The sequence below is a fragment of the Salmo salar genome, chromosome 03 (genome assembly GCF_965601325.2).
Source record: "Salmo salar chromosome 03, fSalSal1, whole genome shotgun sequence".
Taxonomy (NCBI): Eukaryota; Metazoa; Chordata; class Actinopteri; order Salmoniformes; family Salmonidae; genus Salmo; species Salmo salar.
The window spans coordinates 102364241-102382489 of record NC_138293.1 but is presented as its reverse complement, the minus strand read 5'-3'; the positions used below and the strand labels follow the sequence as shown (position 1 = coordinate 102382489).

General features: G+C 40.8%; 1 protein-coding gene across 4 annotated transcripts in view; it reads right to left on the bottom strand.

Moving 5' to 3' along the window:
* Window positions 1-18249, bottom strand: part of LOC106586013 (NLR family CARD domain-containing protein 3) — a 94698-nt gene that overhangs the window by 62007 nt on the left and 14442 nt on the right. For 2 of the 4 annotated variants that reach the window (XM_082972970.1, XM_082972971.1), the window contains 2 exons: window positions 14820-14866; window positions 11192-14463 (listed from right to left, as the gene is read on the bottom strand). The exons of 1 other annotated variant lie outside the window; for it this stretch is intronic. In XM_082972970.1, coding sequence (XP_082829096.1) covers window positions 13940-14463; window positions 14820-14866 — 571 coding nt within the window. In that variant the 3' untranslated portion in view covers window positions 11192-13939. Of the gene's footprint in view, window positions 1-11191; window positions 14464-14510; window positions 17580-18249 lie in introns of those variants that run through there. One more of the 4 variants, XM_082972972.1, reaches the window with a different exon arrangement.

Below are 18249 nucleotides of genomic sequence, written 5' to 3'. Positions count from 1 at the left end.
GAGGAAGCTGGTTGTTGTTGTCTCTAATTGGAGGCCATATTTAGTTGATGTTTGTTTCACTTGTGTTTTGTGGGTGATTATCTTTTGAGTAGTGTGTTTACCTCTCTGCGTCACGGTTTGTTGTTTTTTGAATATTTAGTTTATTTATGTATTGCCTTCAGTTTCACAGTTATAATAAATATGTGGAAAACAAACGCTGCATCTTGGTCCTCTTCTTCAGACAGCCGTGACAGATCCTTTATCCCTATCACAGTTTAATACATTTACAAAGTAGTCCTCTATCCCTATCACAGTTTAATACATTTTTCAGAGTGAACCTCTATCCCAGTTTAATACATTTACAGAGTGATCCTCTATCACAGATTAATACATTTACAGAGTGAACCTCTATCCTAGTTTAATACATTTACAGAGTGATCCTTTATCACAGTTTAATACATTTACATAGTGACCCACTATCACAGTTTAATACATATACAGAGTGAACCTCTATCACAGTTTAATGCATTTACAGAGTGATCCTCTATCACTATCACAGTTTAATACATTTACAGAGTGAACCTTTATAACAGATTAATACATTTACAGAGTGATCCTCTATCACAGTTTAATACATTTACAAAGTGATCCTCTATCACAGTTTAATACATTTACAGAGTGAACCTCTATCACAGTTTAATACATTTACAGAGTGATCCTCTATCACAGCTTAATACATGTAAAGAGTGATCCTCTATCACAGTTTAATACATTTACAAAGTGATCCTCTATCACAGTTTAATACATTTACAGAGTGATCCTCTATCACAGTTTAATACATTTACAGAGTGATCCTCAATCCCAGTTTAATACATGTACAGAGTGATCCTTGTCGTGTCTTTGACTATGCCGGATTAAGTGATAAGACATGCTAACCTATAAAATTCTCTCTGTAATTAATATTACCTGATTAAGCTAATCATGTAAATGTAATTAACTAGAAAGTCGGGGCACCACGGAAGAACGTTTATAGAGCCGTTATCTTCCGAATAAACTCTTAAAATACTTGGTAATATTTTACTTCGATAGCAGTCAATATTAACCTGTTGGGGCTAGGGGGCAGTATTTTCACGGCTGGATAAAAAAACGTACCCGATTTAATCTGGTTACTAATCCTACCCAGTAACTAGAATATGCATATACTTATTATATATGGATAGAAAACACCCTAAAGTTTCTAAAACTGTTTGAATGGTGTCTGTGAGTATAACAGAACTCATTTGGCAGGCAAAACCCTGAGACATTTTCTGACAGGAAGTGGATACCTGATGTGTTGAATTACCTTTAAGCCTATGCCATTGAAACACACAGGGGTTGATTAATGTTTTGGCACTTCCTATTGCTTCCACTAGATGTCACCAGCCTTTACAAAGTGTTTTGAGTCTTTTACTGTGAGATCTGACCGAACAAGAGCCATGGAACGGTGATGGCCGATTAGACTCTGGCGCGCGAGTTCATGTTGGGTACCCTCGTTCCAATACGTTATAAAAGAGAATGCATTCGTCCACCTTGAATATTATTCATGTTCTGGTTAAAAAAGGCCCTAATGATTTATGCTATACAACGTTTGACATGTTTGAACGAACGTAAATATATTTTTTCCCCTCGTTCATGAAGTGAAGTCCGGCGGGCTTAGATCATGTGCTAACAAGACGGAGATTTTTGGACATAAATGATGAGCTTTTTTGAACAAAACTACATTCGTTATGGACCTGTGATACCTGGAAGTGACATCTGATGAAGAGAATCAAAGGTAATGGATTATTTACATAGTATTTTCGATTTTAGATCTCCCCAACATGGCGGCTAGTCTGTATCGCAACGCGTATTTTTCTGGGCGCAGTGCTCAGATTATTGCAAAGTGTGATTTCCCAGTAAGGTTATTTTTAAATCTGGCAAGTTGATTGCGTTCAAGAGATGTAAATCTATAATTCTTTAAAGGACAATATAATATTTTACCAATGTATTCTAATTTTAATTATTTAATTTGTGGTTCTGACTTGACTGCCGGTTATTGGAGGGAAACGATTTCCTCAACATCAATGCCATAGTAAAACGCTGTTTTTGGATATAAATATGAACTTGATAGAACTAAAAATGCATGCATTGTCTAACATAATGTCCTAGGAGTGTCATCTGATGGAGATTGTAAAAGGTTAGTGCATTATTTTAGCTGGTTTTATGGTTTTGGTGACCCTGTCTTTGAATTGACAAAACATTACACACAGCTATTGTCAATGTACTCTCCTAACATAATCTAACTTTATGCTTTCGCCGTAAAACCTTTTTGAAATCGGACAACGTGGTTAGATTAAGGAGATGTTTATCTTTCAAAGGGTGTAAGATAGTTGTATGTTTGAAAAATTTGAATTTTGACATTTATTTGGTTTCAAATTTGCCGCTCTTGAAATGCACCTGCTGTTGATGGAGTGCACCACGGGGGGGACGCTAGCGTCCCACCTAAACCCTTATCTTATTTTCAGTCTCATAATGAAAGTTGTAAATTCTTGGCTATCTTCACGAACCCTGGCTAACAAGTTGAATCAGCAATACAAAATTGGGTTGAATTATTTATTTACTAAATACCTAAACTTATCACACAGAATTACAAATACACCGAATACATATGATGTCATACAGAAAACGTCCTGGTGGACGGAACCTGTATCATGGCTGGTTACACAAAGGAAAGGGGGTTGGGCTTGAATGAAAGAGCGGGAAGACTTAGGAACGAAGAAACAGCAGCTATGCTATCGTAAATACATTATCTTATCCATTCTAAATTACCGCCCATTTTGAAAAGGAAAATGCAATAAATATTTACTCTGAGCTGCGCTTCAGTAGATTGGTCGTAGATGCTGGCCGGGTTGGCCAACAGATCTTCCTGTCCTCGGAAGAATGTCAATGGTGGTAAATTGTATACGTGGTGGTATCTTCGTCTGTTCGTTGTTAGACTGGATCCGTCGTCCGTCCTTTCCTAGCCCACGTCTACAGCGGCCGCTGCTAACTCAACGGCTAGGAAGTATCATTTCTGTAGTGAATAAGCTCAAAGTTCATACCATTCGCCACCAAAGCTCACGCCGAGGTTGGCTTAGTTCTGTACTTGACATGTGTGTCCTTCTAACGTAGAGGCTGCAGACCTCACGTACTGGAACAACGTGGTTATCTTTTCGTCAAAGGCTTATATAGTGGAGAGGGGGGAAGGATGTGTTTCATCGTTTATAACCCCTGTCTCTTCACAGGGGTGGGCCACTGATCAAGCAGGGCACTTTCCTTATGAAAACCCAATTCTCTCATTTGGAAGCTAAAATTACATTTAATCTCCTAACAAACAATTTCAATATCAAACATTTCAATTGCATAACAATTCCATGTTACTCTGATAACTAGAGGGTGTATACTTTCTCAGGTACAGTTTATGTCGTCCTGTCATCAGTCATAATGTCTCAGATGACAACCGAACTGACATCCATACTCATTACGTTCCAAAGCATATTTCCAACTGGTTTTATTACCAAAATATGGTTCCTTTCCCCATTTGTTTGATGTTCCCAGACTCTCTATATTGAACAGGACAGCAGTCCTTCAGGACAGCAGTCCTTCAGTAGGGTCAGAAAGGGGAAGGGAGAAAGGTATTTATGGGGGGGGGGGTCATAAACCTTACCCACAGGCCAACGTTATGACATCCTCTATCCCAGTTTAATACATTTACAGAGTGATCCTCTATCACAGTTTAATACATTTGCAGGTCTTTCTTGGCTTCAGGTATTAACCTCTCTAGGCTAGGCGGGACGAATTCGTCCCACCTACGTAACAGCCACTGCTATCCTGTGGCGCGATTTTCAAAACCTTAAAAATCCTATTACTTCAATTTCTCAAACATATGACTATTTTACAGCCATTTAAAGACAAGACTCTCGTTAATCTAACCACACTGTCCGATTTCAAAAAGGCTTTACAACGAAAGCAAAACATTAGATTATGTCAGCAGAGTACCAAGCCAGAAATAATCAGACACCCATTTTTCAAGCCAGCATATAATGTCACCAAAACCCAGAAGACAGCTAAATGCAGCACTCACCTTTGATGATCTTCATCAGATGACAACCCTAGGACATTATGTTATACAATACATGCATGTTTTGTTCAATCAAGTTCATATTTATATCAAAAACCAGCTTTTTACATTAGCATGTGACGTTCAGAACTAGCATACCCCCCGCAAACTTCCGGGGAATTCGCTAACATTTTACTAAATTACTCACGATAAACGTTCACAAAAAGCATAACAATTATTTTAAGAATTATAGATACAGACCTCCTCTATGCACTCGATATGTCCGATTTTAAAATAGCTTTTTGGTGAAAGCACATTTTGCAATATTCTAAGTACATAGCCCAGGCATCACGGGCTCGCTATTTAGACACCCGGCAAGTTTAGCACTCACCATAATCATATTTACTATTATAAAAGTTTGATTACCTTTTGTTGTCTTCATCAGAATACACACCCAGGACTGCTACTTCAATAACAAATGTTGATTTGGTCCAAAATAATCCATCGTTATATCCGAATAGCGGCGTTTTGTTCGTGCGTTCCAGACACTATCCGAAATAGTAAAGAAGTGTCGCGCGCATGGCGCAATTCGTGACAATAAAATTCTAAGTATTCCATTACCGTACTTCGAAGCATGTCAACCTCTGTTTAAAATCAATTTTTACGACATTTTTCTCGTAGAAAAGCGATAATATTCCGACAGGGAATCTCCTTTTCGGCAAACAGAGGAAAAAATCCCAAAGGCGGGGGCGGTCGGGTCACGCGCATAAGCCAGTGTCCCTTGATCGGCCACTTGAGAAAGGCGATAATGTGTTTCAGCCTGGGGCTGGAATGACGACATTCTGTTTTTTCCCGGGCTCTGAGCGCCTATGGACGACGTGGGAAGTGTCACGTTAGAGCAGAGATCCTTAGTAAATGATAGAGATGGAAAACAAGTTCAAGAAATGGTCAGACAGGCCACTTCCTGTAAAGGAATCTCTCAGGTTTTGACCTGCCATTTGAGTTCTGTTATACTCACAGACACCATTCAAACAGTTTTAGAAAATTTAGGGTGTTTTCTATCCATATGTAATAAGTATATGCATATTCTAGTTACTGGGTAGGAGTGGTAACCAGATTAAATCGGGTATGTTTTTTATCCAGCCGTGTCAATACTGCCCCCTATCCTAAACAGGTTAATGTAGTCAGAGCTTCAGTCAAACTGGGAGGGTATTATTTACAATGCTTTCAGAAAAGACCTCCAACAGAAAAGATACCAACTGGTGAGAAACAGTTCTGTTAAACTCAGCAGATACACCATCAGTCCCAGGAGACCTCCAACAGAAAAGATACCAACTGTTGAGAAACAGTTCTGTTAAACTCAGCAGATACACCATCAGTCGCAGGAGACCTCCAACAGAAAATATATCAACTGTTGAGAAACAGTTCTGTTAAACTCAGCAGATACACCATCAGTCCCAGGAGACCTTCAACAGAAACAGTTCTGTTAAACTCAGCAGATACACCATCAGTCCCAGGAGACCTCCAAAAGAAACAGTTCTGTTAAGCTCAGCAGATACACCATCAGTCCCAGGAGTCCTCCAACAGAAAAGATACCAACTGTTGAGAAACAGTTCTGTTAAACTCAGCAGATACACCATCAGTCCCAGGAGACCTCCAACAGAAAAGGGACCAACTGGTGAGAAACAGTTCTGTTAAACTCAGCAGATACACCATCTGTCCCAGGAGTCCTCCAACAGAAACAGTTCTGTTAAACTCAGCAGATACACCATCAGTCCCAGGAGACCTCCAACAGAAACAGTTCTGTTAAACTCAGCAGATACACCATCAGTCCCAGGAGACTTATTATGTTTAAGTTGTTCAATAGAATAAATGATGTGTTCAACTATAATAGGGTCGTCACACTGTTCCCTGTCAGCCTCACCAACTGATTTCACATCCCCCAGACAATCAAAACAAAGAGTTGAGGACACCTCACAATACTGTAGAAGTTGAACTAAAGATGGAGATTAATGTGGGATCATCTGTGATGAGACCAGTCATATTTAATTACTGAATTGTTTTATTTTTAGAGTGGTATTTTCTAACCTGAAAAAAAATTCAAATTCATTTTGTCCACCTCCTCTAGCCATTTCTACCTACATGTGACAAAGGTTCCCTCTGCTTTCAGTCTATAAATATCATCCAACTTGTGTTGTAGATCAAACAGAACAGATTTATCCTCCTCTGAAAGACTTTCAACAGGCTTTTGAACAAGACAGGTGATCTTTGTAATAACACTTTCTTCTTCAGCTCTCCTGGTCTTGGCAACAATACTCCCATGTTTGCTTGCATATTTTCCAACCTCATATTTAAACATCTCCCAGTTATTACTGTATGAATTGTTATTTATAGCGTTGTTCCAGAAGTGTGTAATTACATTGTTTATCTCCATCTGGACCAACTCATATTTTAATAGAGCTATTAATCTTCCAATAGGATGCTCTGCCAGGGCCATTATCAGAGATAAACAGTGTAATGTCAATATAAATAGCTCTATGGTCAGTAAGGGCCATTATCAGAGATAAACAGTGTAATGTCAGTATAAACAGCTCTATGATCAGTACGGGCCATTATCAGAGATGAACAGTGTAATGTCAATATAAATAGCTCTATGGTCAGTAAGGGCCATTATCAGAGATAAACAGGTGTAATGTCAATATAAACAGCTCTATGATCAGTAAGGGCCATTATCAGAGATAAACAGGTGTAATGTCAATATAAATAGCTCTATGGTCAGTAAGGGCCATTATCAGAGATAAACAGTGTAATATCAATATAAACAGCTCTATGATCAGTAAGGGCCATTATCAGAGATAAACAGTGTAATGTCAATATAAACAGCTCTATGATCAGTAAGGGGAGTGACCAGGATGTTAACAGAAATAACCTGTTTATCAAAACATTTAGACACCAACCAAAGATCTGTGGTGATTGTCTGGAGCGAAAGTGAAAGACTAGTCATTAAGAAACTTTACACTCCAAATATCTATAATATCAAACCTTTCCATAAACTGCCTCAAACGTATATTCATAGAAGTGGACTGTCCCAGAGACCATCTATTCATTACATTATTCACAGAAATATTAAAATCCCCACCTACTATAAGTAAAGCATTAGGGAACTTGGTTAGCCAATGGAGAATAGGCTTTTCCAAAGAGTCCAAAGTCACTGATCATTTTCAAGTTTGGAATTGAACCAATAAATGTTGGTAATAATGATGATGATGTTACAGTTGATGACAAGACACAGAAAGTGACCAATGGGGTCCCAGTCTGAGTGCAAAATACTTCCATTGAAATGATTCATTAGAGTGGTAACAACAGCAGAGAGTTCAGAACCATGAGAGAGACAGAAACCATTGAAATGATTCATTAGAGTGGTGACTCCAGCAGAGAGTTCAGAACCATGAGAGAGACAGAAACCATTGAAATGATTCATTAGAGTGGTAACAACAGCAGAGAGTTCAGAACCATGAGAGAGACAGAAACCATTGAAATGATTCATTAGAGTGGTGACTCCAGCAGAGAGTTCAGAACCATGAGACATAAATCATTTCCCCACTGAGATCTGCAGAAGTTGACGTAAATCTGTTTTAAGCTGTTTGGCAATATAAAAATAAGGCATTGCGCTTTACATGATTTCTTAACCCCCCGGCATTGAGTGAAACTATAGACAACGACAAAGTGGAATATAGAACAAGTGTCACGTCCTGACCAGTAGAGGGAGTATTTGTTATTGTAGTTTGGTCAGGAAGTGACAGAGGGTATTTATTGAAGTGGTTCGGGGTGTGTGTTTATTGTGATGGGGTGTTTGATTTTTGTGTCCAGGTTGTTGGGTATATTCTATGTTTATGTATTTCTATGTTTAGTCTAGTTAGTTGTACTTCTATGTTTAGTTAATTGTGGGTTGGACTCTCAATTGGAGGCAGGTGTTTTCTAGTTGCCTCTGATTGAGAGTCCTATATATAGGTATGTGTTTGGTTTGGTATTTTGTGGGTAGTTGTTTTAGCACTGCTTTATGTTAGCCTGCTAAACTGTTCCTGTCGTTCTTTGTTTTCTTGTGTTTTTCGTGTTCACTAATTATTATTAAATACTATTATTAGCACTCAACCCGCTGCGCCTTGGTCCCCTTCTATCTTCCACGACAGCCGTGACAACAGGAAGTACTATGAGATAAACAAGAATTACAACCTCCAGTAAAACTGAGAAGAAACCAGAGCTGGACACCATATAGATTTAAAATATTATTATGCTGACACTACTCTCACTCAAAGATAACTGCCAGCCCAAGAAACACTTTACTGCAGGTAAAAATAGCAAAAAGTTAGATAATTTTTTCCACATCTGGCCACAGTTTCTCTCTCCTTTCTCTATTCTGCTTTCGAGAGATCTTCAGCAAACCGAGGTTGTTGTCACGTAGGAAGGTAGAGCTCTTTGCTTCTTTCAAAGTGGCATCCCTGTTGATCCGTGATGTGAACTGGAGAATAACTCCTCTGGGCTTGGAGTCACCCTGCCTTCTCATGCCGAGGTGATGTACAGTGTCAACAACATCTGCTAGCTTAGCCTTCTCTAGGAAGGTAGATCTCTTTACTGTTAAAATACATATCAGAACAAATAGCTGCAGGAATGGTTATACAGCTAGAGACACAATACTGTTAAAATATATATCAGAACAAATAGCAGCAGGAATGGTTATACAGCTAGAGACACAATACTGTTAAATTATATATCAGAACAAATAACAGCAGGAATGGTTATACAGCTAGAGACACAATACTGGTAAAATATATATTTATATATGTATATTATGTAAACCAGTTATTGAAGGGAAATACAATTTTAATTAACCACATATACAATCACTCACCTGAGCAGCATCAACCCCTCCTGGGACCACCCCAACCCACCCTCCAACCCCTCCTGGAACCCCCCCAACCCACCCTCCAACCCCTCCTGGAACCACCCCAACCCACCCTCCAACCTTTCCTGGGACCACCCCAACCCACCCTCCAACCCCTCCTGGTACCACCCCAACCCACCCACCTATCCCTCCAACCCCTTTTGGGACCACCCCAACCCACCCTCCTACCCCTCCAACCCCTCCTGGGACCACCCCAACCCACCCTCCAACCCCTCCTGAGACCACCCCAACCCACCCTCGATCCCCTTCTGGGACCACCCCAACCCACCCTCCAACCCATCCTGGGACCACCCCAACCCACCCTCCAACCCCTCCTGGGACCACCCCAACCCCCCCTCCAACCCCTCCTGGGACCACCCCAACCCACCCTCCAACCCCTCCTGGGACCACCCCAACCCACCCTCCAACCCCTCCTGGGACCACCCCAACCCACCCTCCAACCCCTCCTGTGACCACCCCAACCTACCCTCCAACCCCTCCTGGGACCACCCCAACCCATCCTCCTTCCCCTCCTGGGACCACCCCAACCCACCCTCCATCCCCTCCTGGGACCACCCCACCCCACCCTGATCTCCATGAAATTAAATACTAAATCAAGTTAATCAAATCAGGCCACATTTGGATCTGTTAGGTAAAAAACACACTTTTATGCTTTCAGCTGGAGATAACCTGAATGTCAATTGTTGTTTGGCCCCATGGATCCTAACAGTGGATAGTTAATGATAAATGATATGTATAAAGTGCTGATCCAATGAGGTGTGGTGGTAGCCATCTTAGTTCCAACATCTGTTTAGCTGCTGTCAAACCTGACAACATTAAAGGTATTTTCTGTAATGATAGTGGTGAATGATCATTAAGTGATAACAGTTTGGGTGAACAAGGTATGATGATATCCACTACAGCAGATAAGACAGAGGGACCCTCTTTCCAAAACATGTCCCCTGGTCACTCCCAGTACATCTGATTAAAGGAGCCCAAGGCACCTTGATTACATACATCACACAGAGGAGAGGTTCTGATTTTCATTACATGATGTGTTCTAGGTGGAAGGTCTTCATTACATAGACCACACAGAGGAGAGGTTCTGATTTTCATTACATGATGTTTTCTAGGTGTGAAGGTCTTCATTACATAGATCACACAAAGGAGAGGTTCTGATTTTCATTACATGATGTTTTCTAGGTGGAAGGTCTTCATTACATAGATCACACAGAGGAGAGGTTCTGATTTTCATTACATGATGTTTTCTAGGTGGAAGGTGAACCCTGTGTATGAGATTACAATGTATCAGCTGGTGATTAGGATTGTTAGATGAATCCACTAAGTTCCTGATGAACTCAACTGGTGAGCCTCTTTAGCAGCTAGTTCCATGGACACACTGATTTCAATGTCCTTCACCAAGGTCAGATGACTTTCAGTCACCAGTCTCTTTAGTGTAGCTTCACTCCGTAGCCCACATACTAGTCTGTCTCTAATGATGTCATTTACAACACCATTCAACTCACAGTGTTCTGATAGTTTCTTTAATGCAGCAGCAAACATTGGTACTGATTCTCCCTCTTCCTGATATCTCCTGTGGAACCTGAACCTTTCAGCATTAACTAGTGGTTCTGGTGAAAAATGTCCTTTAAGTATCTCCACAATATCCCCATACGTCTTATTACCTGTTCTGTCTGGCTGTAGCAGGCTGACTAGTAAATTACATGTCTTTGGCCCCATTACACTAAAAACTGTAAGCACAGTGTTGTCATCATCAATGTAATTTACAAGAACAAAATATTGAAACCGTTCTGTGTATGAAGTCCACTGCTCAATACTTTCATCAAACTGTCCAATGTTTCCAACAATTCCAGTCATTTTTCATTTCTCAATAGGATCCTGATTGTCAGTCACTTCAGTATTGTCCTCAACCACAGCAATATTTTCCTCAGTCACATGATCTTCATTTAGCAGTTTTAAATTCCAAAGTTCATCTTCACAGCTGAATAAATGTCCTTTCCTTTAATCACTGTATATTCCTAACTTTTAAATCACGTTGTTTTCCCGCTCCGACATCCGTCTCAAGGCTTTTTCTGCCATCCAACTCTCTCTCTTAGCTAATAATTCAATAATGATGAGACAGGAGACAGGAATCAGTTCAATCATTTATCTGGAACGTGATCATCTCAACACATACAAACGCCCATGATGCTCTGAGGCACAATTCCAATACACAGCAAATACAAAATACATAAGTAAATGGACAGTAAGCAAAACTCAGAGTACTTTAAATGTTCAGTTCTAGGGCCATGGGATAGTGTCAGAAAGGTCAGTATGGTTGATAGCTGGTTACAGAGGTGACATAACAACCATAAGGTCCATTATAACACAGTGAAGTAGAGGTGGGGGCTAAAAGCAGACATGGACAGTGAGACGGTGTGAGGAGGTCAGGGGTCAAACACTAGATCAGGACAGGTAGAAATGGCAGGGCTGGAAATAGACAGAGACACATTCTGATCATGGCTCAGACCTGACCTGAGACTCCCAAACAGAAGATGCCATAACAAAGTCCTGTCCAGTAGGCTATATGGGATTTCCTTTCATCAACATCCACAACATTTAAATGAGGCATCTGTCAATAAAAAGTTACTTTAGAGCTTTAGTGAAAGGATGGAATGACTTAGTGTTACTACCATTTAGTGAAAGGATGGAATGACTTAGTGTTACTACCATTTAGTGAAAGGATGGAATGACTTAGTGTTACTACCATTTAGTGAAAGGATGGAATGACTTAGTGTTACTACCATTTAGTGAAAGGATGGAATGACTTAGTGTTACTACCATTTAGTGAAAGGATGGAATGACTTAGTGTTACTACCATTTAGTGAAAGGATGGAATGACTTTTATTTTTTGTTTTTTTATTTTACCTTTATTTTACCAGGTAAGTTGACTGAGAACACATTCTCATTTACAGCAACGACCTGGGGAATAGTTTCAGGGGAGAGGAGGGGGATGAATGAGCCAATTGTAAGCTGGGGATGATTAGGTGGCCATGATGGTATGAGGGCCAGATTGGGAATTTAGCCAGGACACCGGGGTTAACACCCCTACTCTTACGATAAGTGCAATGGGATCTTCAATGACCTCAGAGTCAGGACACCCGTTTAACGTCCCATCCGAAAGACGGCACCCTACACAAGGCAGTGTCCCCAATCACTGCCCTGGGGCATTGGGATCTTTTTTAGACCAGAGGAAAGAGTGCCTCCTACTGGCCCTCCAACACCACTTCCAGCAGCATCTGGTCTCCTCTCCAGGGACTGACCAGGACCAACCCTGCTTAGCTTCAGAAGCAAGCCAGTAGTGGGACTTAGTGTTACTAACATCATATCAAACATAAAACATTTACAACTGATATTTTTATTATACTGAACAAAACAATAAACCCAACATGCAACAATTTCAAAGATTTTACTGAGTTACAGTTCATATAAGGACATCAGTCATTTGAAATACTTTCATTAGGCCCTAATCTATGGATTTCACATGACTGGGAATAGAGATATGAATCTGTTTATCAGATACCTTAATAAAACAGTAGGAGTGTGGATCAGAAAACCAGTCAGTATCTGGTGTGACCACCATTTGCCCCATGCATCGCGACACATCTCCTTTGCATAAAGTTGATCAGGCTGTTGATTGTGGCCTGTAGAATGTTGTCCGACTCCTCTTCAATGGCTGTGCAAAGTTGCTGGATATTGGCGGGAATTGGAACACGCTGTCGTACACGTCTATCCAGAGCATCCCAAACATGCTCAAAGGGTGACATGTCTGGTGAATAGTCAGGACATGGAAGAGCAGTTTTTTTGTGACATCGGGCCGTGCATTATCGTGATGAAACATGAGGTGATGGATGAATGGCACGACAATGGGATCTCATCTCGGTATCTCTGTGCATTTAAATTGTCATTGATAAAATGCGCTTGTGTTCATTGTCCGTAGCTTATTCCTGCCCATACCATAACCGCACCACCACCATGGGGCAGTCTGTTCACAACGTTGACATCTGTGGCAATGTGTTGTGTGACAACACTGCACATTTTAGAGTGAATTTTTATTGTCCCTAGCAGAAGGTGCACCTGTGTAATGATCATGCTGGTTAATCAGCTTGTTGAAATATCACACCTGTCAGGTGGATGGATTATCCAGTGTGTGTGTTTGTATCCAGTGTGTGTCCAGTGTGTGAGTGTGTGTGTGTATCCAGTGTGTGTGTGTATCCAGTGTGTGTGTGCATCCAGTGTGGGTGTGTATGTGTGTGACCAGTGTGTGTAATATGTCCGGTGTGTGTGTGTCCAGTGTGTGTGTGTCCAGTGTGTGTGTGTCCAGTGTGTGTGTGTCCTGTGTGTGTGTGTCCTGTGTGTGTGTGTGTGTTTTTTAACCTTTATTTAACTAGGCAAGTCAGTTAAGAACAAATTATTATTTACAATGATGGCCTACCCCGGCCAAACCCGGATGATGCTGGGCCAATTGTGTGCCGCCCTATGGGACTCCCAATCACGGCCATACAGAATGTGATTCAGCCTGGATTCGAACCAGGGACTGTAGTGATGCCTGTTGCACTGAGATGCTACGCCACACGTGTCCAGTGTGTGTGTGTGTGTGTGTCCAGTGTGTGTGTGTGTGTGTGTCCAGTGTATGTGTGTGTGTGTGTGTGTGTGTGTCCAGTGTGTGTGTGTGTGTCCAGTGTGTGGGTGTTCTCACAGGGCGCAGGATCACAGAAAGAAACAGACAGAGTTACCATGGTTATTATTTACAGGAATAAACTGGCATAACTGGTGTGTTACTCCATGTATTTAAATGTCATATTGTGATCAAACATAAAACACATGATTAGAGTGAAACATCACAGGGACACTGAAGAGGTGTCATCAACCCTAAACCCTGGATAGAGGGGCTCAGTGAATGTGGTGTAGAATGTGTACAGGTGGGTCAGTGTGTCAGAGGAGGCTCTATAGAAGGACAGAGTGCCGGCTGGCCAGTCCAGATACACTCCTACTCTGTGGGAGCTGGAGGGGCGGACGTCTATGGTAGTGGGATTATTATTGTGCCTGGCAGTGTAATGGTTATCAGAGCAGAACAGACTCCAGGACTTGTCATTGGATCCAATAACACAGTCATTACCCTCACCTCTCCTGTTGATTAATTTATATGTCACTCCAATATCAGCCCATCCCCCACTCCTCTCTACCTCCCAGTAACAGCGCCCAGTCAGACCCTCTCTACACAGCACCTGTCTCCAGCCCTCAAATCTCTCTGGGTGTTCAGGATACGGCTGCTCCTCTCTCCTACATGTCACCTTTCTGTTCTCCTCAGACAGAGAGAGGCGTCTGTTTACTGTGTTTAGGTCCAGTGTGAGATCACAGACATCTGATGGATGAAACCGGACACAATATTAGAAATCATCATCATTCACATTAGAATGTTAACTCTCTTTTAATAAATCTGTTTCCAAGGAGAAATGAAGGTAATTTGAGACTTGTTGAATAATCGTGTTATTCCCATTAATGAAACACACACCCTGAACACACACACACACACACACACACACACACACAATGTCAAAGCAACTCTTTCTAAACTTTGGTGTCCCTGATTTCTGCTTCTGTAGAACTACAGCTGATATTTAATATGACCAAGTAAGTAATGATGGTGGTCTTTGACTTTGACTTAACTTGAATTAAGACTTATTCTTAGTCATATTCTTCACAGCAGTCAACACTCACATTTTCTAAGTCCAGGTTTCATTGTGTTCTCTCCACCATGTTCCACACTGTAGCGGTAAGCAGAAGAACAGACAGTCATTGAGGGATACACCTGAACTCACACACACACACACACACACACACACACACACACACACACACACTCCCACACTCACTCACACACACACACACAGCCAGCATATAACTTTGTCAAAGTTTGTCTTAACTAGCCTGATAAGTCAAACATGTCTGATATGAACATTGACATAAACCCAAGGGTGGAAATCCCGGGAAAAATATGATTTGTCCCCCCCAATATATCACTGAAACATAACTATGTCATTTAAAACCTGTTAGGGCTAGGGGGCAGTATTGACACGGCTGGATAAAAAACATACCCGATTTAATCTGGTTACCACTCCTACCCAGTAACTAGAATATGCATATACTTATTACATATGGATAGAAAACACCCTACATTTTCTAAAACTGTTTGAATGGTGTCTGTGAGTATAACAGAACTCAAATGGCAGGTCAAAACCTGAGAGATTCCTTTACAGGAAGTGGCCTGTCTGACCATTTCTTGAACTTCTTTTCCATCTCTATCATTTACTAAGGATCTCTGCTCTAACGTGACACTTCCCACGTCGTCCATAGGCGCTCAGAGCCCGGGAAAAAACAGAATGTCGTCATTCCAGCCCCAGGCTGAAACACATTATCGCCTTTCTCAAGTGGCCGATCAAGGGACACTGGGTTTATGCGCGTGACCCGACCGCCCCCGCCTTTGGGATTTTTTCCTCTGTTTGCCGAAAAGGAGATTCCCTGTCGGAATATTATCGCTTTTCTACGAGAAAAATGGCGTAAAAATTGATTTTAAACAGCGGTTGACATGCTTCGAAGTACGGTAATGGAATATTTAGAATTTTATTGTCACGAATTGTGCCATGCGCGCGACACTTCTTTACTATTTCGGATAGTGTCTGGAACGCACGAACAAAACGCCGCTATTCGGATATAACGATGGATTATTTTGGACCAAACCAACATTTGTTATTGAAGTAGCAGTCCTGGGTGTGCATTCTGACGAAGACAACAAAAGGTAATCAAACTTTCATAATAGTAAATATGATTATGGTGAGTGCTAAACTTGCCGGGTGTCTAAATAGCGAGCCCGTGATGCCTGGGCTATGTACTTAGAATATTGCAAAATGTGCTTTCACCAAAAAGCTATTTTAAAATCGGACATATCGAGTGCATAGAGGAGGTCTGTATCTATAATTCTTAAAATAATTGTTATGCTTTTTGTGAACGTTTATCGTGAGTAATTTAGTAAAATGTTAGCGAATTCCCCGGAAGTTTGCGGGGGGTATGCTAGTTCTGAACGTCACATGCTAATGTAAAAAGCTGGTTTTTGATATAAATATGAACTTGATTGAACAAAACATGCATGTATTGTATAACATAATGTCCTAGGGTTGTCATCTGATGAAGATCATCAAAGGTGAGTGCTGCATTTAGCTGTCTTCTGGGTTTTGGTGACATTATATGCTGGCTTGAAAAATGGGTGTCTGATTATTTCTGGCTTGGTACTCTGCTGACATAAACTAATGTTTTGCTTTCGTTGTAAAGCCTTTTTGAAATCGGACAGTGTGGTTAGATTAACGAGAGTCTTGTCTTTAAATAGCTGTAAAATAGTCATATGTTTGAGAAATTGAAGTAATAGGATTTTTAAGGTTTTGAAAATCGCGCCACAGTGGCTGTTACGTAGGTGGGACGAATTCGTCCCGCCTAGCCTAGAGAGGATAAAAGAGAATGCATTCGTCCACCTTGAATATTATTCATGTTCTGGTTAAAAAAGGCCCTAATGATTTATGCTATACAACGTTTGACATGTTTGAACGAACGTAAATATATTTTTTCCCCTCGTTCATGAAGTGAAGTCCGGCGGGCTTAGATCAACAGCAGGTGCATTTCAAGAGCGGCAAATTTGAATCCAAATAAATGTCAAAATTCAAATTTTTCAAACACACAACTATTTTACACCCTTTGAAAGATAAACATCTCCTTAATCTAACCACGTTTTACGATTTCAAAAAGGTTTTACGGCGAAAGCATACATTTAGAGTATGTTAGGACAGTACATTTACAAGAGTTGTGTGTAATGTTTTGTCAATTCAAAGACAGGGTCACCAAAAGCATAAAACCAGCTAAAATGATGCACTAACCTTTTACAATCTCCATCAGATGACACTCCTAGGACATTATGTTAGACAATGCATGCATTTTTAGTTCTATCAAGTTCATATTTATATCCAAAAACAGCGTTTTCCTATGGCATTGATGTTGAGGAAATCGTTTCCCTCCAATAACCGGCAGTCAAGTCAGCACCACAAATTAAATAATTAAAATTAGAAAACATTGACAGGCCACTTCCTGTAAAGGAATCTCTCAGGTTTTGACCTGCCATTTGAGTTCTGTTATACTCACAGACACCATTCAAACAGTTTTAGAAAATGTAGGGTGTTTTCTATCCATATGTAATAAGTATATGCATATTCTAGTTACTGGGTAGGAGTGGTAACCAGATTAAATTGGGTATGTTTTTTATCCAGCCGTGTCAATACTGCCCCCTATCCTAAACAGGTTATAACGTATTGGAACGAGAGTACCCAACATGAACTCGCGCGCCAGGTGTCTAATGGGCCATCATCGTTCCATGGCTCTTGTTCGGTCAGATCTCCCTCCAGAAGACTCAAAACACTTTGTAAAGGCTGGTTACATCTAGTGGAAGCAATAGGAAGTGCCAAAATATTCCTCAGCCCCTGTGTTTTTCAATGGCATAGGTTTAAAGGTAATACAACACATCAGGTATCCACTTCCTGTCAGAAAATGTCTCAGGGTTTTGCCTGCCAAATGAGTTCTGTTATACTCACAGACACCATTCAAACAGTTTTAGAAACTTTAGGGTGTTTTCTATCCATATATAATAAGTATATGCATATTCTAGTTACTGGGTAGGATTAGTAACCAGATTAAATCGGGTACATTTTTTTATCCAGCCGTGCAAATACTGCCCCCTAGCCCTAACAGGTTAAATAATATTAATAATACGCAATGAAAGCAATTGTGCTGATTATAGACACTGCATAGCGCGTTTTCAAAAGATTGCGACCCCCCCCACCCTTTGCCTCACAATGGTTTGATCCACTGCCAGTTCCTTAGTTGGCAAGGTAACAGAGGGGTGGTATCTACTGTCTGAAAGGCACTCAATGAACGTAACTGATGTGAGGTTAATCCAGTCAATCGCGCCAATGAAGTCCAAACTGAACAGAACTACCATTGTCTTAAATATATTTAATGGTCTCGTTGCAACAGCTAAATTGTCGCAAGGGAACTTTTATTTATTTCTTTATTTCACCTTTATTTAACCTGGGTAGCGAAGATTATAGCA